This window comes from Phalacrocorax aristotelis, chromosome 16 (genome assembly GCF_949628215.1).
Source record: "Phalacrocorax aristotelis chromosome 16, bGulAri2.1, whole genome shotgun sequence".
In the NCBI taxonomy this organism is placed as follows: Eukaryota; Metazoa; Chordata; class Aves; order Suliformes; family Phalacrocoracidae; genus Phalacrocorax; species Phalacrocorax aristotelis.
The window spans coordinates 1,790,939-1,817,563 of record NC_134291.1 but is presented as its reverse complement, the minus strand read 5'-3'; the positions used below and the strand labels follow the sequence as shown (position 1 = coordinate 1,817,563).

Below are 26,625 nucleotides of genomic sequence, written 5' to 3'. Positions count from 1 at the left end.
CAAGCCCTCAGCCTCTGGAGGCGACTCCTGTCTGGAGTGAAGGAAAGGTATCCCTTTAAAGAAGATGTTACATATCACCCAGGAAAATGGACAACTATGGAGAAAGGCATCCAGTATCTAAGGGAATTAGCTGTGTTTGAGGTGATTTATGGTGACCTGGACGATCAACGGTCATCCAAAGATCCAGATGAAGCCGAGTGCACACGACCCATGTGGTGGAAGTTTGTACGGAGCGCACCATCTTCGCATGCAAACTCATTGGCAGTGATGTCCTGGAAAGATGACGAGACACTAACGGTGGCAGAGGTGATAGATAGACTCCGGGATTAAGACACAAATCTCTCTTCCTCGCTCGTCTCTGCTGTGGAGAAACTATCCCAAGAGGTCCAGCAACTCAAAGAAGATCTGTCCTACTCCCCACCTCGACAGAGCAGTGTCTCAGCTGTTAGGAATAAGCGTCCTTTGGCTCAAAGAAGGGGATACACACCACGGGCCACCCTATGGTTCTACCTGCGTGACCACGGAGGGGACATGATGAGGTGGGATGGCAAGCCTACTTCGACCCTACAGGCACGAGTACATGAACTGCAAGGAAGAACAGTCACTCAGGGAGGCTCTTCCAGGAGAGCTGCTGCTCCAGTTTCCAGCGAGCAAGTCCCCAGACAGAGGAGTAGAAGCGCAGATTTTATTTCTAAGTGTAATAGAGGGACTCCTGATTCACGTTTACAGGAAGTGAGTTGTGACTGCCATGATCAGGACTAGAGGGGCCCTGCCTCCAGCTGGGTGGAGGAAAGGGATAACCAGGCTTACTGGACTGTGTGGATCCGATGGCCTGGCATGTCCGACCCACAGGAGTATAAAGCTTTAGTGGACACTGGCGCACAGTGCACCTTAATGCCATCAAACTATATAGGGGCAGAACCCATCAGCATTGCTGGAGTGACAGGGGGATCCCAAGAGCTAACTGTACTGGAGGCCGAAGTGAGCCTCACTGGGAATGAGTGGCAGAAGCACCCCATTGTGACTGGCCCAGAGGCTCCGTGCATCCTTGGCATAGACTACCTCAGGAGAGGGTATTTCAAGGACCCAAAAGGTTACAAGTGGGCTTTTGGTGTAGCTGCCTTGGAGACGGAAGAAACTGAACAGCTGTCTACCTTGCCCGGTCTCTCAAAAGACCCTTCTGTGGTGGGGTTGCTGAAGGTCAAAGAACAACAGGTGCCAATCGCCACCACAGCAGTGCACCGGCGGCAATATCGCACCAACAGAGACTCTCTGATCCCCATCCATAAATTCATTCACCAACTGAGGAGCCAAGGAGTCATCAGTAAGACCCACTCACCCTTTAACAGTCCCATATGGCCAGTCCGGAAGTCTAACGGAGAGTGGAGGCTAACAGCAGACTACCGTGGCCTGAATGAAGTCACTCCACCGTTGAGTGCTGCTGTGCCAGACATGCTAGAACTTCAATACGAGCTGGAGTCCAAGGCAGCCAAGTGGTATGCCACAATTGATATTGCTAATGCATTCTTCTCAATCCCTCTGGCAGCAGAGTGCAGGCCACAGTTTGCTTTCACATGGAGGGGCGTCCAGTACACCTGGAATCGACTGCCCCAGGGGTGGAAACACAGTCCTACCATTTGCCATGGACTGATTCAGACTGTACTGGAACAGGGAGAAGCTCCAGAACACCTACAATACATTGATGACATCATTGTGTGGGGCAACACAGCGGAAGAAGTTTTTGAGAAAGGAAAGGAAATAGTCCAAATCCTCCTGAAAGCTGGTTTTGCCATAAAACAAAGTAAGGTGAAGGGACCTGCACGAGAAATCCAGTTCTTAGGAATCAAATGGCAAGATGGTCGTCGTCAGATTCCAATGGATGTGATCAACAAAATAGCAGCCATGTCTCCACCAACTAGCAAAAGGAAACACAAGCTTTCTTGGGCGTTGTGGGTTTTTGGAGAATGCATATTCCAAATTACAGTCTGATCGTGAGCCCTCTCTGTCAAGTGACCTGGAAGAAGAACAGTTTCAAATGGGGCCCTGAGCAATGACAAGCCTTTGAACAGATTAAACGAGAAATAGTCCATGCAGTAGCTCTTCGGCCAGTCCAGGCAGGACAAGATGTAGAAAATGTGCTCTACACCGCAGCCGGGGAGAATGGCCCTACCTGGAGCCTCTGGCAGACAGCGCCAGGGGAAGACCCGGGGTCGACCCCTGGGGTTTTGGAGTCGGGGATACAGAGGGTCTGAAGCCCGCTATACTCCAACTGAAAAAGAGATATTGGCAGCATATGAAGGGGTTCGAGCTGCTTCAGAAGTGGTTGGTACTGAGGCACAGCTGCTCCTGGCACCCCGACTGCCAGTGCTGGGCTGAATGTTCAGAGGGAACGTCCCCTCTACACACCATGCAACTGATGCTACGTGGAGTAAATGGGTTGCACTGATCACCCAGCGGGCTCGAGTAGGAAACCCCAGTCGCCCAGGAATCTTGGAAGTGATCATGGACTGGCCAGAAGGCAAAGATTTTGGATTATCACCAGAGGAGGAGGTGACACGTGCTGAAGAGGCCCCACTGTATAACAAACTGCCAGAAGATGAGAAGCAATACACCCTGCTCACTGATGGGTCCTGTCGCCTTGTGGGAAAGCACCGGAGATGGAAGGCTGCTATATGGAGTCCTACACGACATGTAGCAGAACCTGCTGAAGGAGAAGGTGAATCGAGCCAGTTTGCAGAGGTAAAGGCCATCCAGCTGGCCTTAGACATCGCTGAACGGGAAAAGTGGCCAGTGCTCTATCTCTATACTGACTCCTGGATGGTGGCAAATGCCCTGTGGGGCTGGCTGCAGCAATGGAAGCAAAGCAACTGGCAGCGCAGAGGCAAACCCATCTGGGCTGCCACATTGTGGCAAGATATTGCTGCCCGGGTAGAGAAACTGGTTGTAAAGGTACGGCATGTGGATGCTCACGTCCCCAAGAGTCGGGCCACTGAAGAACATCGAAACAACCAGCAGGTAGATCGGGCTGCCAAGATTGAAGTGGCTGAGGTGGATCTGGACTGGCAGCATAAGGGTGAACTATTTCTAGCTCGGTGGGCCCATGACACCTCAGGCCATCAAGGGAGAGATGCAACATACAGGTGGGCTCGTGATCGAGGGGTGGACTGGACCATGGATGTTATTGCACAGGTTATCCACGAATGTGACACATGCGCTGCAATCAAGCAAGCGAAGCGGGTAAAGTCTCTGTGGTGTGGGGGACGATGGCTGAAATACAAATATGGGGAGGCCTGGCACATTGACTATATCACACTCCCACAGACCCGCCAAGGCAAGCGCCATGTGCTTACAATGGTAGAAACATTGACTGACTGGCTGGAAACATCTCCTGTCCCCCACGCCACTGCCCGGAACACTATCCTGGGTCTTGAGAAACAAGTCCTGTGGCAACATGGCACCCCAGAGAGAACTGAGTCAGACAACGGGACTCATTTCCGAAATAGCCTCATAGACACCTGGGCCAAAGAGCACGGCATTGAGTGGGTGTATCACACCCCCTGTCACGCACCAGCCTCTGGGAAAATGGAGCGGTACAATGGACTGTTAAAAACTACGCTGAGAGCAAGGGGGGGTGGGACATTCAAGCACTGGGATACACATTTAGCAAAAGCCACGTGGTTAGTCAACACGAGGGGATCTGCCAGGCGAGCTGGCCCTGCCCAGTCAGAAATCCTACATACTGTGGAAGGGGATGGAGTCCCTGTAGTGCACGCAAAAAGTACGCTGGGCAAAACAGTCTGGGTTCTTCCTGCCTCCGGCAAAGGCAAAGCCATTCGTGGGATTGCTTTTGCTCGAGGACCTGGGTGCACTTGGTGGGTGATGCGGGAGGATGGAGAAATCCGATGTGTGCCTCAAGGGGGTTTGATTTTGGGTGAAAACAGTCAATGAACTGAATGGCACAATGTGAACTGCTATATAATACTGTGTGTCACCTCTGTGTCGTATCAACGATATCAGAGTACGAGCCTCCCAACCCATGGAAGATCAACTATGAAACAAGCCGTGCAGCAGTGATGGAACGATGACTGACTCGGTATGCAGCCGCCCAACGCCACACACCATCTCTCCCACCCGGAAAGACTGATACAACAGATGGAGCCCAGAGTCATGGACTGGGTGAACTCAATGGACATTTTAATGGACATTTTACAGGGAAGATCCATGAACTAAGGGAATGATGTCTGTGTATTATGTTAAAGGATGGGAAGGGGAGGGGTGGTGGTTGGTACGGTTGTATTGCATCGTATGGGACCTGGGCATGGTGTAAATGGTATGGAATAAGGGGTGGAGAATGTGCTGGTTTTGGCTGAGAAGGGGTTAATTCTCCTCACTGTGGGGGTCGGCTACCTTTCCAGCTTCCCGCGCTCTGCCGCGTGGCATGGCAGGGGGGGCTGGGAGGGGCAGGGCCATGGTGGGGGCGGCTGACCCCGACTGGCCAATGGCAGGTTCATTCCATACCACGTGACACCATGGCCAATATATTGAGGGGGGGCAGTGGCAGCGCGGGGGCGGCGCGGCGTCGGGTCGGCGGGCGGTGAGCGGCTGTGGCGCGGGCGGTTTGTTTCGGCGGTTCGTTCCCCCTCTCCCCTCCCTTCCTTCTCCTCCGGGGCTTTGCGCCTCTTGTTGTTCTCCTTTACATTGCATTTCTACTGTTGTTTCTTTTAATTTTAATTATTAAACTGTTCTTATCCCAACCCACGAGCGTTACCCTTCTGATTCTCTCCCCCATCTACCGGTGGGGAGTGAGCGAGTGGCTGTGTGGGGCTGAGCTGCTGCTAAACCACAACACAGTGCATCCAAAGCATTTCAAGAGCAAAGAAACGGGAAGGCTTTGAAGGCAAGGTAGCTAAACTGGTGTCCAAAGTAAATCATCAATACTGTGCCTAAACAATGAAGAACACGCTAAGGAATTTAGCAGTTAAGTACATAGTCCAGCACCAGCAAATAACATGAACAAGTACTGCTTTCAAGCAGGTGCTGACCTGGAGCCTGCGGGCAGTCCCAGTTAATGAGGAAGGTAAAGAACACACTTAAAAGCAAACATATTCCTGCTGCTTCACTGAGATTCTACTGCCCATGGCACAAACTCGGTGCTATCGGACCACGGACAGATGGGTACATCATCGCAAAAACCTCAGCTGCAACCAAAGAAAGTTTTTCTATAACTTGATTCCAATGTCTTATCTGGATTTCAGAATGAAAATACTTTCTTTTAAAGGAAATTATTAAACTTTAAAAATCACGTAGGAACATACGTCACAGGTGGTAATCTATATTGGGGGTTTTTGTTGTTTTACAAGGACGTTCTTGTTAATATAGCTAAGCCAAAAAAAAAAAAACCAAACCCCAAAATCCCACAGTTTTTCCTTATCACAGTATCAGAGTTGTACCTGAATGAAGAGCTAGGCTTTAAGCCAAGAATTCACATGCTAAACGTGCATCTTTAAGAAATCACGTTCTGTTTGTTACAGTGGTACTAACTGAGGCGAAACTAAGCTATAATCAGTAAAACATACACTCACACACACACACACACACGTTTATATTGAAAGAACTGAAATCATCATTTCTATGTTTCTTTTTCATGAAACATTTTCGCCTTGTATTTTGTGTTTACTGACTCCGAGGTGACTCAGAGCCACGATCTACTTCCACATCACGTGTTAAACAGGACTTTGTTAGGCTGTGGAAAGATGCAGGGAAATACTCATCCTGCAAAATCTCCCCAGAAATATAAACGGCTCTTTCAAATGAAAAAGCTACTTTCCTGGTTTAATTAAAGGTTTTGGAAACATTCGGTGTTTAACTTGAAGACATGAAAGCATAAAACTCCTACGGTGGTGGCATAAAACAGATTGAAATCAGTATAGAAAGGGACGTATCTGCTGTTTGTCTTTGACCTCTTACATCTGAGTATATCACAGCCCTGCCTGCGTTTGGCTGCAAAGCAGCTGCCTGTGCTACAGCAGTGCCGCACTCCTGTTTTCCAAAGCAGGCACACAGAGATTAAAGATGTTCATTTTTTAGAAGTTTCCCAGTACCTGAACAGGCAGCAAGTGAACCGTGCAGTTTTGGGGAGCACTTTGATGCCCCGCTAAATGCAACCTTTTTCATGCGCCCACAAAGACCCACTTGAAATCTAAACAGCTCTGAAAATCCAGGCTAAAGCAATTTACTGAAGGTCACCAAAGAAGGTTTGAGAGTATGACATGGAGAATTGAACACAACTCTCCACGTCCAAAGGAAAAAGCTTAACCATTTGGCTATCTTTTTATCTTTATCGCTGCACGCTATATTGGAATACATATAGACACTTTACATACAAATTACAGCCCAACACAGCCATGAGGTCGTAAAACGAGCAGAGAAACCTGCATCCAGCATCACTTCTAGAAATAACCTTTGGATTCTGACTTAGCTGCCACCAGCCCCACCAGCAGAGGCAGCTTCAACAAGACAGACTGAGACCACCTTCCGTCCGTGGGGACCGAGCAGGGCGCTCTCCTGGGGCTACAGGTACAGCCTCTTGGAAGGGAGCGTGGCTTGAACTCAACATCGCCACTGCTCCTGGGAGGAAGGGCAGCACAGCAGCCTTCCTTTCAGTGCTGCTACAAAATCAGGCGGCACGGCCGCAAGGTAGGGGCCATGCGTTTCAGTGAGCTTTGCCAGGTCTCAGGCAGGAGCCGTGTGCCGAGCTGCGCACACATCCCCCACCCAAAACAGGGCAAGGCAGGCACTTCACACGCCAACAGCTGCAGCAGAAGCAGTGCTGGAGTGCGCTGCCTAAATCTGCACCCGTGGAAGTCTGGACCCCTACTTGCACCTTCCCTGCAGGTCAAAAGAGTCAGATGTTCTAAAAGCATAAAAAAATTGGGGTTCTCCACCGAGGTGATGTCAATGCTGCCTTCATATGCTAGAGGGTGAGCTTGAGTCAGCAGAGCCAGCTGCTAGAACCAGCTCCAGCCCCACCGCCTGCCAGGACAGAGCTCAAGCACAGGATGGTCTCCTGCAGCCGTGGTTCCTTGCTTGCAGGGAGAACTGGCTCGCTCCAAGCTAAGAGCCAACGCAGGAGCCAAAACACAAAGCCTTAAGGGCAATTGCAGCACTGGATGTGAGCTGGGGCTCCAGCTGACAGGGCAGTGTGACAGAAGCCATTAACTCTCAGTTTCTTATCTGTGAAGCCGTGACAAGAGCATTGCCCCCACAGAGGACCAAGAGGCTGCATATTTTGAAGGTAGGACAGCCTGCAACGCATACCAATGAGCTGATAACAGGGACATGCCCCAGTTTTTTAAAGCTTTTCACTATTATGTTTTTGTCATTTCAAAACCTGCAAAGCTACTGGCATGTTCCGTATTTCTTTTTACAACACGATTTTTGAGGCACATGGTTTTGGCCCAGCGGTACTTGATCATGCATTTAAGTAACAAAAAGGAGACAAAAGCTGTGAAGAGCCAGTCTCTTTAAATACAAGCAGTGCCTACCCTGATGTGTGAAATCAGCCAATGCAAATTCATTTTCATTACTGAATCTTGCTGCAGTGCAGGAAATGTGTTTCAAAAAAATTAGGGGATGTGCACATGGTTTGCATCTCAGCAGCACCTGACACCTCCCATTCATGCCATTAGAGTTGCATCTGCTGACACTCACCAGCCGATTTGCAAGAGCGATGGTACACGCTGTAGCTTCAGCTTCTTGCTGACATTTGAGTTTGTCTGAAGTGGCCTTCTCAAACTTGGCAGTGAGCTTTCCCAGGTTCTCATTGAGGCGCTGCACATGAACAAAACAAAATAAAAAAGAAGAAAATAACAGCACAGTTTTAAGGAAAACCCTCCCCCAGAGGTGATTCTTGCTGTGGGTAGGGCTGGCCAAGCTCCACCACAACTCACGCTGCCCAGGCTGGCACCCAGGGTGCAGCCCCTAAGAGTGCCGTGGCATCAGGAGCCAGCGCAGGGCAACGATGGGCTGTGCTATTTTACATGCTTGAACTCACATCCTCAGCACAGGGCAGAGGCAAAGAACCCACAGAACCAATTTATTTGGGGCTCTGCCCTGGTGTGAATTGAAACTAGGAAAGGGAGTCCTTACGGCCAAATACCGATGACTGGTGCTATGGCTGAGCAATGAGCAAGGCAGCTAAGAAAACCAAATTTTATACTTCCTGATGCTGCAGCCCCCTTGGTCTCAGTCCAGTCCTTGAGACTGCTGTTTCACCAAGTTGTGCTCAAGTCCCCAAGGGGCTCCTTGAGCAGCTGGAGGTATGCCTGAACTGTCTCCAAGCCATACCCCCTGCACCCTGTTTCTGGGAGGGGATATGACAAATACGTCAGTAAAGTTGTTCTGCTCCTAAAGCTGCCTGAGCATGTGCCGGGGGGAACTCCTGCAGCGGAGCCCGACCGGCACTAGGTGAGAGCATCTCACGAGAAGGTCAGCTGCAAAGTGCTTTGGGGCTGGAAGGGGCAGAAAGGGCCCAAACCACCTGGTCTAAAACAAATCAATGGCTCCCACAAATACTTGGAGCATTATACTTCTGATAAGAGAAATAGAAGTAATAATTGATTTTTATCTGCACCTGATGCAAACTGCTAAGGCTAAATTGCTTGTAAATCACTTTAACACCATTTGACCTACGTACTACAAACAAACCCGAAAATGAAAAAGGATTATATTAGGGATATCTGCAGCTCTCCAGGATACTGGAAAACACAAAGCAGACTCTCCTCACCTGCCTTGGAATTAATAAGACAAAAAGCTTCTGTTTCTGCGTGCGTGTGACTGTACGTGCACTCATAGATACAAAATGCCATTACACAAGCACGGTCTGATAAGTGAGGATCTATGAGCTACAAAGAGCAGCCCACCCCTGCAGCACCCCACCAGACACTCTGCAGGAGCACGCAAACATATCTGTGTGCAGCGGTGAGTACTGTGCTTCTATGCCTACCCTCCCCAGAGCAGCAGCAACCTTATTTCCCAGGCAGGCAAAGGAAAGGGGAAGGTACTTACGTATTCTGACAATCAGAATAATCTCATTTATTACTAAATATGGGTATGTGACAGCTCGGGGCCTGGCTGTGAACAGGTATGGATCAGCCTCACATCAGTGAAGCTATCTGAGATATACCAGCTTGATTAGCAAGGATATACCTCCACATCCACCCCCACGCTGAGTGTTGTATCGTTACCCACCTGCAGAGGGAAAAACTTGCCTAAAAAAGATTTGCAAGCACATGCCAGTGGAGTACCACTAATCCCCCTAAAGATTGCCATTTTCTTTAACAAAATCCCACTTCTTAAAAAGAAAAGAAAAGAAAAAAGAAAAGAAAAGCTCAGGCATTAAAAGCTTTGGAAACGAGCAACATAAAGGGATAAAAAAAGGTCCCCAGCACTGTATTTCACATCTGAGATGGGAGAATTAGAGGCTAAAGATCTCTAAATCCATCCCTGCCTCAGGTGCCGTGCCCACCCTCCTTTCATCAGCAGTGGGAAGGGGCTACTGGAGAGCTCTGGAGACCTTTTTTATATTTTTAGTCAAGAAGTATAGTCAGCATTTGAAGACCAATAAGCCCAATAGGAGTGAAAAGAGTTAGGTATTTTCTAACAAGAAGATATGCTGGTGGAAGAGAGGAGTACTTGGACAAGCTTGGCTGGGAGGACTGCAACGCTCCAGGCCTGGGGCAGAGGGGCTGGGAAGTGCCCGGCGGAGAAGGCCCTGGGGGTGCTGGCTGACAGCCGGCTGGGCATGAGCCAGCAGTGCCCAGGTGGCCAAGGAGGCCACCAGCCCCCGGGCTTGTGTCAGCACTGGTGTGGCCAGCAGGAGCCGGGCAGGGATGGGGCCCCTGTGCTCGGCCCTGGGGAGGCCCCACCTCGAATGCTGGGCTCAGGTTCGGGCCCCTCGGGACAAGGAGGCCCTTGAGGGGCTGGAGCGTGTCCAGAGAAGGGCAGCGGGGCTGGGGCAGGGTCTGGAGCACAAGTGTGCTGGGGGGCGGCTGAGGGGGCTGGGGGGGTTTAGCCTGGAGAAGGGGAGGCTGAGGGGAGCCCTTCTCGCTCTCTGCAGCTGCCTGAGAGGGGCTGGAGTGAGGGGGGGGCTGGTCTCTGCTCCCAAGTCACCAGTGACAGGACGAGAGGGAACGGCCTCAAGCTGCGTCAGGGGAGGTTTAGGTTGGATATGAGGGAAAATTTCTTTCCTGAAGGAGTGGTCAGGGATTGGCACAGGCTGCCCAGAGAGGTGGGGGAGTCACGATCCCTGCAGGGGTTCAAATACCGTGTAGACATGGCACAGTTTAGGAGACATGGTAGTGTTGAGTTGATGGTTGGACTTAATGATCCGAGAGGTCTTTTCCAACCTAAATGATTCTATGACTGTGCTGCCCCTCTCCAGGTGTGTATCTCAAAGTCACTTACTTAAAGACAAACCTGTCAGCCCAGCTGACAGCACACCTTTGGTTGTTAACGGGGATTTTACATGAACTGTGGTGTCAGTACACGAGCACAGCCCTCCTGAAGAGGGACCCCAGATCCACAGCACCTTAAAAAAGGGCAGGTTTTGGAGCATGAGCGGTGGCTGCCTGCAGCGGGAGGGACCTGGAGAACAGTGAGCGATGGGGTGCTGCGTTGCCGTCTGAGGGACGGGCTGCTGAGGTCCCCACGGGGCTGGTTTCCACACTTTGGCCAGGGAGGGAGGCAGGGAGAAAAGCAGTATTTCCTTTAGCATAGAGGTAATTTTTCAAAGGAAAAGGAGAAAGGCTAGAAGATACTCGCTGTAAAAATGCGCTTTTAATCACACGGTAATTTCTTCTATTAACTGATTTTTAACTTTTTTTTTTTAAGTAGCAAAAATCTAACTAAGGATGGTGAACAAGATATGCTGACAGGGAGCCGTGCCGTGACAAATTATCAGACCCCTACTAGAGCAGTCTTCATCCTGCAAAACATGCCCATCACCAGGGAGTGAGCGGAGGGAACCAGCCTGGCACAGCACTGCGCTACCAGAGCTCTGAATCAGCCTCCGGTTCCTCTTCCCTGCCCCTGCGCAGCACACCGGGAACATACTGGTTTGAGATAATGAGTTTTCTGAGGACCCATGAGTAGAGGTAAATTTTGTTTTAAAAATTAGATAGGAATAATAAGAATTAATAATCAGCCTTCCTCTTTAGGTGTAAAGAAGACTGGAGAAGAACAGATGAAATGTAGAAAGCAGCAATAAAAGGGATAGAAAAGACTACTGTCTATTGAATCTTTGGATTCCCACCCTGCCCTTAAAAATACATGAGTGTAGAGAAGCAGCTTTCTCCAAAGCGGAGGGTTTTCCCCCAAGCAGTGACTGGTGTGGTGGGTCCCACCGAAAGGCGAGCACTTACGGCAATTTTGGCCTTGATGCTGGCCAGTTTGTCCTGGGCAGCCGCCAGCTCAGCGTTGGCTTTGCTCAGAGCCTGCCGCTTCGGCTCCACGTCGCAGTACACCTCGTGGAAGCGCACGATGTTTACCACCCAGGAGCAGAGGCCAGCCGCAGCGTAGGACTTGGTGGTCACAAATTCAGGTTTAAACTTGGGATCTTGTAAATAAGGCTGAAGGGCTTTGAGGCAGTTCTCGTGGATGTTCTCCTTATCGAACTTGATCAAGGAGTCCAGGAAGCCATCCACCCTGGACATGGCGGCTTTTGCTGCTTTCCAGCTCCTGTCCTTGGGAATTCTTCCTCCCGGGGCCGTCAGCACCATCACGGCCGCGGTGACGTTGCTGACGGCTGAAGGCGGTGACCCAAAGGACCTCAGCTCTGTCAGGTTCTTCTGAAAAGGGGAAAACAAGGTTGTTAGACAAAAATGAATGGGCTTGCTTTTTACTTTGCCGCTAATAGAGTCAGGCTCCCAAGCTATCAATCTGATAAATTGGGTTTCTCTTGGCCTGAACATCACTGTCTTTAAATCACCTCTGTTCATGTTTACAGCACCTGTGCCCAATTCCCTGCATCCAGCTCCTTATATCCCACCTGGGACCAGCACAGCAGCACAGGTTCCTCCCCAGACTCCCACCTCTCCCTGTTGCCAGCACTCCTGCCTGCGGGAGCAGGAGGTTTTCTGCCCTCTCAGAAGACCAGAATAAAGGAAACCTTTCCAAATAATAACCTCTATATTTATAGAGCCCCCATCCCCTCTAAAACTGCCTTGCAGAGCTTCCCTTCATGCTGAACTACTCCCTGTGCCAGAGGCATCCATGTATTAAGGTCTTGTTGAATTATTTGTGTGCACCCGTGTTTCCACAGGGCCATCATCCAGCCCAAACATAGGCACCTTAACCAAGCACCTTCATCAGGAGAGTGATCATTGGGTACCGGCAGTCCCCCCACGAGAATCAGCTATCTCTGGGGACGTCCTTGTCCAAGGGGGAGTTCCCGTCTCCTCCACTACCAATGAGGTGGTTTTAGTGATTCCCTAATATTAAGTAGGATGAATCTTAACCTAAGCAAAAAAAGCTGAATTGTGGAGACACTTGCAGTAACACACTTGCAGCTGCAACAACACGATGCTGAAGGTTTCATCTGCTGACACCTAAAATCCTCTCTCTATGCTCACAGGCGTTAGCTTTTACACAGGAAAAGCAGCGCAGGTTAATCAGCTGTTCTCAGGTGACACGCTGTTGTGAAAACAGGGGTAAGGGCTGTTCAACATCAGTTTAAGAAAAATCTATGAGCTTCTCAGTTCCTTTTTCTAGCAGTTTTGAATAGTTTTTAAGCTATATTGTCTGATATTCTGTGTGATATTTCTGTTTCTGTCCATGGAAGCAAGGTGGGGTAGTCTGGCACTTTTGAGCATCCATTGTTTGGATAAAGGTATCTGCTATGAATCTCTTCCTAAATGTGCCTTTGCTTGCTTTTAGCTTTTGTTAATAATTGAGCTGATAGAGACAGACCCTTGGGAGCTGTGTGCATTTCCAGTGTAAAATGCCTTTAATTATCATGCTTAATGACACGGAGATATCTACAAGCACAGATGAGGGCTCCAACATGCCCTCCTCCGTCCCGAGGGCCCTGCTCAGCTCAGCCAGGAGCAGCGTGTATGGCATGGCTTCTCCCCAGCCCCACACGTGCCAGGGTCTGGTGCTCAGGGGGGCCGTGTTTAAGTCTGCATCGCAGCAGGAATGGGATGCTGAGCTGGTGCTTTTTTCCTAGGAGGTGAGCACTTCTATGACATGACAGAAACAGTGACACTGCTACCCTGAATGGGAGGGATGATGGTGCTGTCCCAGCCAGAAGATCGAGGAAGACCGGGGCAGCACGGGGTAGCCGGTTTCCTTCCTTACTGTGAGAGTCTCTGGCCCCATGGGAAGAGGACAAGCCAGGTCCGCAGTGAGTGCCGTGCTGCTGAACTTGGGTACCAGGTAAAAGTAGCTCTGCCCTTTTCCTTGATGGCATCAATCAGTTCATTTTAACAAATCAGTCTGAATTATTCCTCTGCACACCAGAGTATCCCTGGGATGGAAACCGGACAGGACGCTGACACTGAGTGCCACCTGCCTCAGGAACACTGGCTGCTGTGGCATCCTTGAATGCCTCTGGACCATATCCAGGGGACAGTCCTTTGCACAGGATTTTGTTGCTTTTGATATTGTCACTCTCTTCTGCTCCCTGTAACCTGTGCAGAGACTAAGCAGCAGAGGCCAAGCACCATCCTCCTTACCAAGGGGGCACAGACCACCCAGCTCCTGTCTCCACAGCATGGCTGCTACCTCCTCTTGGGAAGTGCTTTGTGCCAAGCAGAGACCCACTGGCAGGGGAGGGCAGTGCCAGAGCCCGTGTGCCATGATCTCCCTGTTCTCACTCCCCCAAAAAGTACATGAGGATGCTGAAACATCACAGAATCATTAAGGTTGGAAACGACCTCTGGGATCATCAAGTCCAACCACCAATCCAACACCCCCAGGCCTCGTAAACCATGCCCTGAAGTGACACGTCTACACGGTATTTGAACCCCTGCAGGGATCGTGACTCCCCCACCTCTCCGGGCAGCCTGTGCCAATCCCTGACCACTCCTTCAGGAAAGAAATTTTTCCTAATCTCCAACCTAAACCTCCCCTGAGACAGCTTGAGGCCGTTCCCTCTCGCCCTGTCACTGGTGACTTGGGAGCAGAGACCAGCCCCCCCCTCACTCCAGCCCCTCTCAGGCAGCTGCAGAGAGCGAGAAGGGCTCCCCTCAGCCTCCTCTTCCACAGACTAAATACCCCAGGCTCCCTCAGCTGCTCCTTGTAAGACTTGTTTCTATGAGCTCAGATCCTCTGAGCCCCACGTCCCACAGTCCTTCGGGCCCAGGGGATGGGGGTGCTGAGAAGGTGCCCAGACACAGCCAGGGGTGAGCAGACAAACTGTGCTGTAGAAGGTAAAATGGCATTTTGTCTCTAAAATCTGATTTTCTGGGTTTGCATTTTTATTTTGCAAGTATTCTGTGCTGGCTCTACCATAACCCATGTGCCGTTCATCATGGTCCAGATAATAATTACCTCATATATGCATATAATTATTGCTTTTTAACATCTTAAATAGCCTCTCAATTTGCTACAGGCATTCGCACTGGCGCCAAACCCTGCAAAAGGCATTAACGCTACAGCAGGGGACACAAGTCGCTGCAGCAGCTTCCTCTGGTGGAGCCACTGCCCAGCCGGAGCCGGGCTGAGCCAGCCTGCCATCACGCTTGGCTCAAATGGCCTAAAGGAAAAGGAAAGTTTAAATTGTGAGGAACGCACAGAGAGCTAAATCCTGCTGAAGGCCAGCTGAGCTGGGCCACCCCCTCCAGAGAGCAGCATGGCTGCGGAGGGTTTTGAAGGCACCAAAGAGGATTTTTTTAAAGCACCAGAAAGAGAATCCCCCTCCACAAAAAAAGGAGCAAAAATCAAGTTGGCTTTAAGTTGTGCCCGATGAGAAGATGACTCATGTGGTGTGGCCCCCTTCAGTTGTTTTCAGTATTTTCAGTTTTGCTGGAATAATTCACATCAAAAAGAAACCCCACATACCTGTTACTTATAACTACCACTGCTTGGGAAGTGTCCTGGGAAGTGTGCCAGCCCCACACCCATCAGCCCCGGTCTGCAGGGCTCACATGAGACCTGCTGTGCAACGGTCTCAGCACCAGCTCTAGCGCAGGGGAGTCAGGCTCACGGAGTAGCTGGGTGTAAAATCTGCCTTGTTGGTATTTTGGAGTGTTCTCAGCTCCCGCTGTGCTCATTGTGTGCTTGCACAGAAATACCCCAAGCAAACAGCATTGATGCTGTCTCTCACTGAAATGAAGGGGTGCTTGGGCTTCCCCCCGCCTGTCCTTCAACACCTCCTGCACCTCTGCTGTGACCAGCACAGTGCTGTTTGCCACAGGGCCCTCAGTACAGCTGACAACCGGTCATCCTGTGAGCACTGGCAGCCTCTCCTGCCTCCCCTCCTGCAGCTTTATTCCCTGCAGCTCAGGGGTAGCAGCCTCAGAAGAGACTGGAGCAAGATCTGGCTGGTGCCCCTGCCCCGGAGCCCAGCCAACAATGGAGAAGAGGTACAAACAAAGCGCCCACCTCCAGTTCCTCCTGCTTTCCATGGCCATGAGTAAAGGGTAACCTGGTGCAGCCTCATGGCTGCTCTCACTTACACCAGGGACTAAGCACCAGCTGGGAAGAAGGTGGAGGAGGGTCAATGCAATGCCCCAAAACTTGGGCCATCAGATGACGCTGTCCACCCCCAGTGCAGAGGGGTGATACTGGATTCTCACAGGAATCTTCACCCTACCTTGTTGAGGGTGTTCAGAGCAGCCTGGGCAGCTGCCAGGGCAGGCTCAGCTTTGGCCAGGTCCTCCTCGCAGTCCTTCTGTTTCTGCTCAACCTCCTGGGTGATAAGTGCCACTTTCTGCTCCTCCTCATCAGCGACTGCCTTTTCCCTGCTCACTTTCTCTGTCTCCACCCCTACCACCTGGATCAGCTTGTCAGCATCATCATTCTTCTGCTTCAGCTCCACTTCTTGGGCTGCCAGCTTGGCCTTCAGCTCATCCACCTAGAGGGGAGAAACACATGCAGGAGTACGGACACTCACCAACCTGCTCCCCGCCCTGCCCAGCAGCACGGACTCCTGCTCAAGTGGTGTTGAGAGGTATCGCAAAGCATGGAGGGCCTGTGTGTGAAGCAAGCAGTGCCCTGGCAGCACAGAAAATCAGCATTCCTAGCTGTTAGCAGGACACTGCTGCGCTCCTGTGCTCATGGTTGCTTGGGTCACGGTTGGAGACCCATGTGTGCGGTCCACACACCGGAGGAGCGTGCTAGCTGCGAGGAGCACAGCAGGGGAGATGCCAGCACCAGCAGGATGAGCTGCTAAGGAGGTTGTCCCACCCCTGCTCACTGCCTTTGCTCGGAAACTGGGCAGAGGTGCCAGGGCAACGCGAGCACTGCTTTGAGCAGGATCCAATGGGAAGCAGGTGGAAACCTTAATTTCAGTACTCCTGGGATTACTTTTGAACAGCCCAGGAACCTCACCATGGACCAGGCATTTGCAGGAAGCGTCTCTCATTACAAAGCCAAACACATCCAGCTTCAAACACGAGACCTGATGCTACATCACATCTCTGGTAAAGGTATGCGCGCGCTGTGCACGTGTTTTGCGCTGGAGATGACACGCTACAATGCAGCTACACTTCCTTTCGCTTCTCAACCTCGACACCAGCAGAACAGAGCACATGGTATTTTGCTGCGTGCAGGTTTTGAGGAGGACCTGTGCGCCAGGAACGAGCACTCCCGGAGCTGCCTGCCCACCCAGGTCCACCCCCCCACCCGCCCACCCCTCTGTCCTGCCCCACACACACCAGGCAGAGGCAGCACCCCACCAGTTCCCTCGCAACCCCCAGGTCCTGCGGACTTGTGGTGGGAAGGGCATTTTTCACACCAGAAAGGTTACGATTGATATCTGCTGACAGGTACAGCCCTTGTCAGAGGTCCAGGGCTCGACAGGCTTTAAAATGTGATGTCAAAGGAGCTTGAGAAGGGGTCTCCCATTCAGCCGGTAGCCAAGAGGCGTGGTGGTGGTGGCAGGTCCTCACACGCTGCTCCACCGAGCAGCTGCTCACAGCCGGCAGGGCAGGAGCCCTCTCCGGCAGCAGGCTGAAGCATCTGCACGGTGGGGGAGCTCGCACCAGCTCCCACTTGAAGACAGCAAATCTCTTTCTAAAAGCACCCGTTTCAAAGAATTTACACAGGCTCTGCGCAGACCACAGAGTTTTTCACTGTCCTGCCATCAGGCTCAGAAAAGATTGCTTAGAGCTCCTGGAGTATGTCTTTACCTATATAAAACTACTTACTAGAAGGGAAGTCAGACACTCGCTTTTGTTGATAATTCCATTTTTATACTGGAGGAGAGAGCACAACTTCCAGCCTTATAAACCAAAACTATCGGTGTTCAGCATCAGCCTCAAGCGGAGAGCGGTTCCGTAGGGGTCTCTCTGTGCACGTCACCCACTGCCATCTCCTGCTGCCTGGCGCTACAATGCTGTTTTCACCAGGACAAAGGTGCGACTGTAAATCCAAACAAGTCTGGGCTCACAGAGGCACATAATCCCTTCAGTCGGCAAACTCAGCAGCAGCTTCTTGTTCAGCTCCACATCTTCAGGGACTGCAGAAAATTGAAGTGGGAGGCTTCTCTGGTGGCAGATATGGCTTGTGACCTTCTGCCCAAAAATCAGCAATCGTGCTGGATACTTATACGAATGGGAGCTTTAGGGGTTTACATGACCATGACAAAACAAGCAAGGGATTAAAGCCCACTAGCACTCAAGAGTGCTACAGAACGAGCAGTTATAAACTCAGCCCCTAGAGCAGCCCGTGAGAACAGAAAATGCCCTGACCAAACCTGCTTTCAGCCAAGCACATGCACCAACGGAAGGGTAAATGACTTGCTATAACATTGTCAGGATTTTAAAAAAAGCAAGAAATTCAATTAGGGCTTTGCCTGAAAGAAACATTTGGAAGGCCAGAAGTATGTGTTCCTGTGAAGGCCCCTGCCCAGCTGGACTTGGGTTACGTGTTCAGTTCCCAGTGGAAATGAAGCCGGTTGGAGCTGTGACGTGTATCCTGAGGCTCTGCTGGGCCCTCTGCCAATAGATCACACCACATCTAGGGGAAAAACGGTGACCTCCAGCCTCCCTTACTTAAAGCAGCATTTTGGAACATGAAAGGAAGCAGTCGTGTGTCCCCAGTGAGGCTAAAGCTCAAATGCAGTTGAGCAGGGACAATTTAATAGTGTTTGTGCAGAAAGAGCGAAACAGGAGCTACGCCTAAATAACCAAACTCACTGTCTTTGGTGAGGCCCTGGGGGTGGCACAGGGAATGTGCATTTATGAACTTCACGCCTCCAGTTTCACCCCCTCAGCACAGCAAACAGCTTTCCCTTAATGCCATACTCGCATCCACAGCAAAAACTGTCTGTCACATCCATTCCTCCTCCCTTCCCACACATCCTAACGCCCAGACACAAAAATGCCTGATGAGACACCAGTGAGCAGGGGGGCCTCACGCCGCTGCCTTTGGGAAGGCACAAGCACAGCAGAAACCTTAACTGTGCTCCCATCAGTGGCCTGTGGAGCCATCCCTGGCAGAGCAACGTTAGGGATAAAGGCATGAAAAGTTCTCCTCTTTCTACAAATGTCCCAGTAACAGAAGGTACTCAAACTTCCCCTCTCTCACATCAAAAAGGACCTTCCATCCAAAACGGATGGCAGCTTGTACACAGAGCTATTTTCTGTTTCTTTGGAAAACCCAGATGCTTGTCGTATTTCCAGCCATTAAACTACACTTCCAAAACCCAGAGGTGGACAAGACCAACCACCACTAACTTGTATTATCCCAGGGTGTGCGGAAAACCCTCCCAGCACAGCTACCATCTCTTGTCCTCTCACAGCCCAGAAATCCTCCAACAATCACACACAGTCTCCCTCCTTGCAGTGACACCCCCCGTACTCCCAGTCCACCCTGTGAAAACCAGCAGTGTTATAACCCATTCAGACCAGGAGCACAGCCATCCGCCATCCTTTGAGAGTATTTCCAGGCTGCTCTTTCCCTGGCCATTCTTGGGTCAGCTCTGCAGCACTCCTGGTCGGGGCTACCAACAAAATCCCAAGTAATACCATGATGCAACAACATCATGTGCAAGACACCATGATGGAAGGACACCATTTTCACCATGAGAACAGCACAGAAAATATTATCATGTCATGCAATGCCTGTTCTTTGGAGCTGCTGCTCAGATGGAGAGGATGAAGACTGATGGAGGCAAATAAGAGGTGATGACATTCTGGAGACTGATGCTGGGAAGCCCTATTGATCTGGCCTCATGTATTGGGGTTGTGTGGCAAGGTTTTGGTGGCAGGGGGATGGCAGGGGTGGCTTCTGCGAGAAGATGCCAGAAGCTTCCCCTATGTCCAACAGAGCCAGTGCCAGCAGGCTCCAAGATGGACCTGCCACTGGCCAAGGCCAAGCCCATCAGCCACAGCAGTAGTGCCTCTTGGTTAACATATTTAAGAAGGGTCAAAAACTGCTGCACAACAGCAGCTGGAAGAGAGGAGTGAGATGATGTGAGAGAAACAACTCTGCAGACACCAAGGTCAAGGAATAAGGAGGAGGCAGCGCTTCAGGTGCAGGAGCAGAGGCTCCCCTGCAGCCTGTGGTGAAGACCACTGTGAGCAGGCTGTGCCCCTGCAGGCCAGGGAGGTCCGTGATGGAGCAGGTGTCCACCTGCAGCCCATGGAGGAGCCCACGCCAGAGCAGGTGGGTGCCCAAAGGAGATTGTGGTCCCTGGGAAGCCCATGCTGGAGCAGGCTCCTGGCAAGACCTGTGGCCCCATGGAGAGAGGAGCCCATGCTGGAGCAGGTTTGCTGGTGGGAATTGTGACCCCATGGGGGACCCACGCTGGAGCAGTCTGTTCCTGAAGGGCTGCACCCCATGGAAGGACACATGGAAAGGACCCATGCTGGAGCAGTTCATGAAGAACTGCAGCCCAAGGGAAGGACTTACATTGGAGAAGTTAATGGAGGACTGTCCCCTGTAGGAGGAACCCCATGCTGGAGCAGGGGAAGAGCGTGAGGAGGAAGGAGCAGCAGAGACAATGTGTGTTGAACTGACTGCAACCCCCATTCCCCATCCCCCTGTACCACTCGGGGAGGAGGTAGAGAAATCAGGAGTGAAGCTGAGCCCAGGAATAAGGAAGGGGTGGTGGGAAGGTGTATAAAGATTTTATTTTATTTCTCATTACCCTACTCTGATTTAATTGGCAATTAATTAAATTAATTTCCCTGAGTCATGTCTGTTTTGCCCGTGACGGTAACTGGTGAGCATTCTTCCTGTCCTTGTCTTGACCCACAAGTTCTTTTCCATCTTATCTTCTCCCCACTCTGTCCTGCTGAGAAGGGGGAGTGACAGAATGGCTTGGTGGGCACCTGGTGTCCATCCAGGGTCAACCCATCACACCTCACTGCAAAGGAAAGCAGGAACACTCAATGTGAGGGAAAGGTTGAATACCAGAAACCCACCGGCCTGCAAGACAGAGCTCAGGAAGGCACTAAGAGGCACAGGGCATGCGCGTATGCAGCACGGGCACCTGACATGCGGACAAGGGCAGGGGCAACGGGGCCACCTGGGCCACAGGGAGTTGCTAAAAAAGATAAAGAGAAGCAGCTCCACATGGAGGGGCAGGAAGAGCCTGTTTTATGTCCAAAACAGAGCACGGGACAGGGGATTCACATGTCTTCAAAGACCTGAGCTCTCACAGCTAACGGTGCAGTTCAGGGTGCTGCGGTGATCTGCCCTGCTTGGTTCTTGCCAGCACATTGGACCCTGCCGTACTGTGGAGCTGCCACAGACACATGTTTTATAAATTACCATCCGGACACACCATGGAAGAATCATTACCTCATCCAGAGGAGGTGAGAAAAACACCACTGACTTTTCCAGTGTCTGCAAACACTGGTGAAAGCAGGAGATGCCTTTTGGGTAACACGTAGCTGGTAAGCAGAAGGAAGCAAGAAGTACAAGAGAATAACAGCACAAAGAGAGACTGAGGTGGCATGGAAAATCACAGCAGACTGTCATGCCAAAGAGAAGAGGGAATGCTCTTAACCTTCCCATAGGCAACACCAGGATAATAACCAGATCAAGGTGTGAGCAGACAGAGCGCTTTGGCACATGGAGCGTCACTACTGGCCACAGAAGGGTCAGTGCTCGGTCCCAAACAGTGCTAAGAAATGTTAAAAAACGGCGAGCCGCTTCCTGAGTCCAGGACAATCTGATAAGCAATTAGTAATGTGAGGTAGAAAGGAAAAGAGCAAAGCAAACGAGAGATTCAAGGGTAATGTACTGTGAATATAACAGGGAGGGAAGAAATGCTTGTCTACCGCCACGACAAAATAAGAAGAATTATTGAAGAATAGAAAACCTGGAGGGCAGGCTCCCAGAAGACTCATTTTATCTGATTGTCCCTGCCTTGTTTCAAGAACACAAAATACATCACAAAGGTCAGCGATTAATTGATAGAGCAAGCAAGACTTGAATCTGAAATCCATTGATGCAATATTAACCAAAGTCATCCTAAAAATTACTCAGCAACGGGCTCTGAACAGAGCGCTGACCTCTCCAGAGCGAACATCACTCTGAAAAACAAATGACTCATCCCACACATCTTCCCAAGTCTATTACGTCCTAATAACTGGAAGCTGGCTTCTGCTTTTCTGAGTACCGAGGAAGCCACTGTCTTCTGAGAAAGATGGTTCAGCATGTAAGCTAATGGAAAACATTTATTTAGAAGAAAAGTTTGTCAATGGCATCAAGATGTCCAAATCTCAAAAGAAAAAAAAAAGAGCGGGTGGCAGGGAGAAGAGCAAAGGGAGGGGGAGAGGTTATTTTGAAACTGGAGCAGCTAGGTTCAAAAGTACCCTGCAACTACTTGCACAACAGCCCCCTCACGCTGAAGCCACGCTGAACAGTCTACGGAAAGACATAAAACTCATAATTAAGTTGTCACAGCATCCAAGCAGCAGGAATCTGGGGAATGCTGATGATGGGAGCACTAGTCCTCAGACCTAGGGCACAACCAGGTCATACCCAGGTATCAAAAACCTCCTCCTTTGCTTTGGAAATAAAAACCCCACAGTGTATCACTTCCAAGCACCATGAACGCAACCTGGAGATGACACACCTGAGTGAGGCAGAAGACTTGCCACTTCCTCAGCACCAGGACCAACCATTTCCATGGATGAATTAAAGTTCAAGCTTTCAAATCCATATTAAAGATTGAATGTTCTGGTATGATTTCCAGTACCACTAAATATCCACACTCTGGTTTCAAATCAACAGCAGTTTTGACTATTGCGCACATCTGATCATTTAGGTGTTTAATTTGAGGCACCCAGTGCTAATTTTAGACTCAAATTTGACATATTTGTCCTCACTGCTCTGCATCTTAATCAACTTCACAAGCAGGCACTTCTCACCCCAGCCTTACTCCAAGCAGACACAAACTTTGCATTCCTTTACCCTTCTTGCAATAGCAAACCTACAAGACCCACAGGTGCTGTGGCTTCCCACCTCCTCCCCAGTCCTCCACCGCTGCTCAGCACCTGTTTTGGGGCTCATCAGAGAACCCTTGCCAACGTAGCACCCATATGATGATATGCCTGAAGGATACAGAAGGGTCCCTGTGTTTGGCCGACTCTACCGGGACTTGTTTCGTCTTAAAAAGTTAGTTTCATATTAGCTGCTCCCAATAAAAAAATGGACCTACCCCACCTTGTCCGTTACTGGGGCATCATCAAAAACAGCAGCCCCCCCACAGGTCAGCAAATTATTTGCCTCCGTAGGTAAGGTAGAAGTAAGGTCTGCTTTGCAGTGAGGGCACGTACCTATCGCCCTGGTTGGCATCACTGCTTGGGATGGGCACGCTCTGCTACTGGCTGTTCAACCTCAGCTGCATCCTTGCAAAGGAGATGCTAAACCTTGCAAAGGAGATGCTAAACCTTGCAAAGGAGATGCTAAACCCTGCAAAGGGCCGTGAAACATGCCCACTCCCCTCCTGTCTCCTCAGAGACCTGTCCTGCACCAGGAAGAAAGCAACTGTTTGAAGTGAGATGTAGACTATAAGAGTTGAGAGGCGCTAATAAAGCCCATACATCACCCTCCGGTAAAGCATGTACCCTATTGAGCGTAACAGACATGATTTATGCCACCAGCATCATCCAGATTATATATATGGAAGGGGTTGAACATGCTAGTCCTTCATTCACATCAGCCCCCTGCATTTCTTTGGAGCACCTTCAGGAGAGGCCCATTTGCCACATCAGAAGCTTGTAAGTGAACATTTGGAAGAGTTAATAGAATATGAAATGGAGAGAAAAATGGGAGTTTAGCAACAGATGTAGCCAGCAAAGCTCTGAAAGGCAGTTTGAGTCACTACAGCGAGGTTTGTGAAATACTCAGAACAGCACCTAGTCATCACCACAGAAGAGTGCCAGTGCTGCTCTTTAGCAGGGTGATTCTGGGACGGCTGATCTACATTTCAAACATGCATTAGTTTTCCTTAAAGATGGATGGCATAATGCAAGGAAAATGAGCATCAACTGTATTTGAAAAGGATGCTCTATTTAGTTTGAAAGACAAGATTCTTGTCGTTAGTTATTGTCGATTTCCTGGATGCAACTCCAAAAATCACTGATCTTCCTGTATTTTAGAACCTATTTTGTCACTTTAAAATATGTACCAGCTAACTGACTCCCTCTCTCATTTTACTTACTGTGATCCTTCATTTGGGATTGGCACCACCTAAACAGCAGAGACTGGACACACATCTCTTCCCTTCCGCTTTCCAGTACAGTATATAACTTCTGCTCCTCCAGGAACCCAGTTCAAGCCAGACTAGAGCCGGATCTAGCACAAATTTTACACCCTGCACAGTGTAAAGGTCTCCTTCGAACCAGGATGCAGAGATGTCTCTAACAGAGACACAAGGAAAACATCAGCCTTTAACCCCAGAGGGTTTGCTTACCTGTGCAGACGTGCTGTTGAGCTTCTCCAGGCCATTCTCCAGTCGCTCCATTTTTGCTTTCAAATCCTTGCGCTTTTTCAAAAGCAAATTCTGGTAGAGTTTGATTTGCTCAAGGAACGATTTCGGAGTGGTGTAGTTATATCGTCGCTCATTGCTCAGATACAGTCGGGATATCTCGTTGACGCTTGCGTGGACGTAAGCCATGAATTTGCTTATTGAATCTTTCACTGAATCCTAAAAGTAAGAGGAGAAGACAAGGAGAAAATATTTTAAACAGAACAACTATATATAGCACAGACCTGTGCTGTATATAAAGGAATTTATTAACTTCTTATTCTGCTGCAGCAAAATCCAGGATGTAACATCTAAGTTGATCCCTTTTCATTTGTTATCTCTGAAATAACTTTCTCTGTTCATGTACTTCACACCTCTTTTTTTATCTTTTTATCTCATACTTCATCTTATTCCAAGCAATTTTTCTGGCATTCAGCTCTATAAAGCAAGAGTCTTTTAAATATAAATTTGGGCTTTTCTTCTGTACATATGGGGAAGGTGCACACTCATAAAAAGAAACATTGTAGACTTTATTCTTTCAAAATCCTGCCCAGAAAAGCCAAATAAAGAGAACTGAATCTCTTTTAGTCCCCTAGCAGGTTGTCATCAATGCGAGCTTGGCATATTTTTGCCCTTGAGAATTAGAGACGCTCAGACACGTGTGTGGGGAGAGAAGCCTATGTTCCCTGCAGTAATGATAAGCATTAGGTTATTTTCTGCACCGACGTGTAAGCTGCCTCTCTTGCCAGCAAAGCAGTCATTTCACTGGCAGGACTACCCGTGTCCGAACACACATGAGCGTGGTGCCCATGGCCATGCTTCTTCTGAGGTCTGTGCCCCTCTCCAAAGACGTGGACTATATTTCAAGCACGGTTCGATTAAGTTCAATGCACCACAGTGCGACCAGCAATTCCTCTCCAAACAGTCACCCAGATGCCCTGGGTAAGTTCTGGAGGGCAATAAAGGTGAGCAAACCCTCCCTGCAATACTGTCCTCACTGCGGGAGGCATTGCTTGCCCCGAACGGAGGGACGAGGTCACACCTGAGCGCCACCAGCACTGTGTGGTGGGGGGGGGCCAGCACCTGCACCCCACGCAGGAACTCAAACCCAGGCACGGCTCGGGCACCCCCGACGCCAGTGGGTGAGGTGCTCACCTCCACGGTCTCTGTTCCTTGCAGAAAGCGGAGGCTGACGGACTCGAGGGCCTCCCGCGGCCACTCCTGGAACCAGTCGATGGCCGTGCAGCTGATGATGGCGGGGAACCTCCTGCTGCGCACGCGCAGCTTGCTACCGACCGGCGAAAAACACAGCGCGACCTGCGGAGCCCGAGGAAGGGGAAGGTGAGAAGGCACGGCTGGGAGCAGGCACCAGGCTCCAGCTGCACAGCCCAGCCTGGGCTCTTCCAGCCACTTCCAAAGGAAAATCTTGCCACCAGCTCGCAATTGAGGCACAGCAACCTCAGTGCTGGAGCTCTTGAAGTTCAGGTCAGCAAGCCTGGCCTGGAAAAGGCACAATCTAGCAGTAAACACATTTTTTTCTCTGCAATACAGAGAAGCAGTGGTGTTAAGCATTGCTACAGTGAAAAGAAGAAGCCTGGCACACTTTCAAGGCTGCAACCGGGGTTTACTATAATGACTCTTCCCTGCTTTAACAGTGACACAAAGGTTCTGGCAGGGAACTGGCATCTAGATTCAAGTGGTGCAACCAGGAATTAACGTGAATGGATCTAAACTCTCCTGGCAGTCCCACAGGCCCACCTGGATTGTTTCCCCAAAAGCCAGCATTGAAAAGGGATGAGGTGGCTCAAACTCAAAATCTGCTTTCATCAGAATGAGAAATTTTTTAAAATAAAGAAATCTCACAACAAAGCAGAATGGAAATAAAAGCATTTGTGAATGCGTTTTCCCTGCTTATTGCATTTTTGTGCAGCAGGTCCTTTGCTTTACAGGCTTTTATTTCAGTCTAACAGCTACTAAAAGTTTCTCAGTAACAGCAAATTGTGCAGTGTTCATGGGTCCCTGGGAAATCTCTCTTTGCATTACTCTGGGACCTGGTCGAGGGGCTGTTACTCCCCTGCTCAACATCCTCCCAGCCCTGCAGCATTTCTGCTTCCTCCAGTCTTCAGCACCCTTCCCTCGACCACCTGCCTTTCCCTGCAGGCTGGGAGCCGCCTTCCCCCCACAGCCAGCCTGCTCAGCTCCTCTCTGGAAGGCACAAGCTCTTCCTTTTCCAGAAGGAAACTCCTTGCACAGGGTTTAAGGTAAACAAGGCAAAGTACCTTGCCTCTTTGCTGCCCCACCACCAGCTTTGACCGCAAAATAAGACCCAAGGACCAAAACCTGCCACCGCCATTCATCGCAGTCCTTCTCCTGCAAGCCCACTGCGGCTGGGTTTTTGATATCTGCTAATCAGGCACAAAGGAGGACATGGACAAGTCACCACCGTGCAATGGAGTCACAATATCTGAGCAAGGGCT

The 26,625-nt window shown here is 50.2% G+C and overlaps 1 protein-coding gene across 1 annotated transcript in view; it reads right to left on the bottom strand.

The window, feature by feature from the left end:
* Positions 1–26,625, bottom strand: part of LOC142065228 (dynein axonemal heavy chain 9-like) — a 144,640-nt gene that overhangs the window by 97,208 nt on the left and 20,807 nt on the right. The window contains exons 7-11 of the mRNA XM_075111178.1: positions 25,304–25,465; positions 24,095–24,328; positions 15,815–16,075; positions 11,421–11,846; positions 7,711–7,830 (exon numbers count right to left, since the gene is read on the bottom strand). Of these exons, the coding sequence (XP_074967279.1) occupies positions 7,711–7,830; positions 11,421–11,846; positions 15,815–16,075; positions 24,095–24,328; positions 25,304–25,465 (1,203 nt within the window). The remainder of the gene's footprint in view (positions 1–7,710; positions 7,831–11,420; positions 11,847–15,814; positions 16,076–24,094; positions 24,329–25,303; positions 25,466–26,625) is intronic.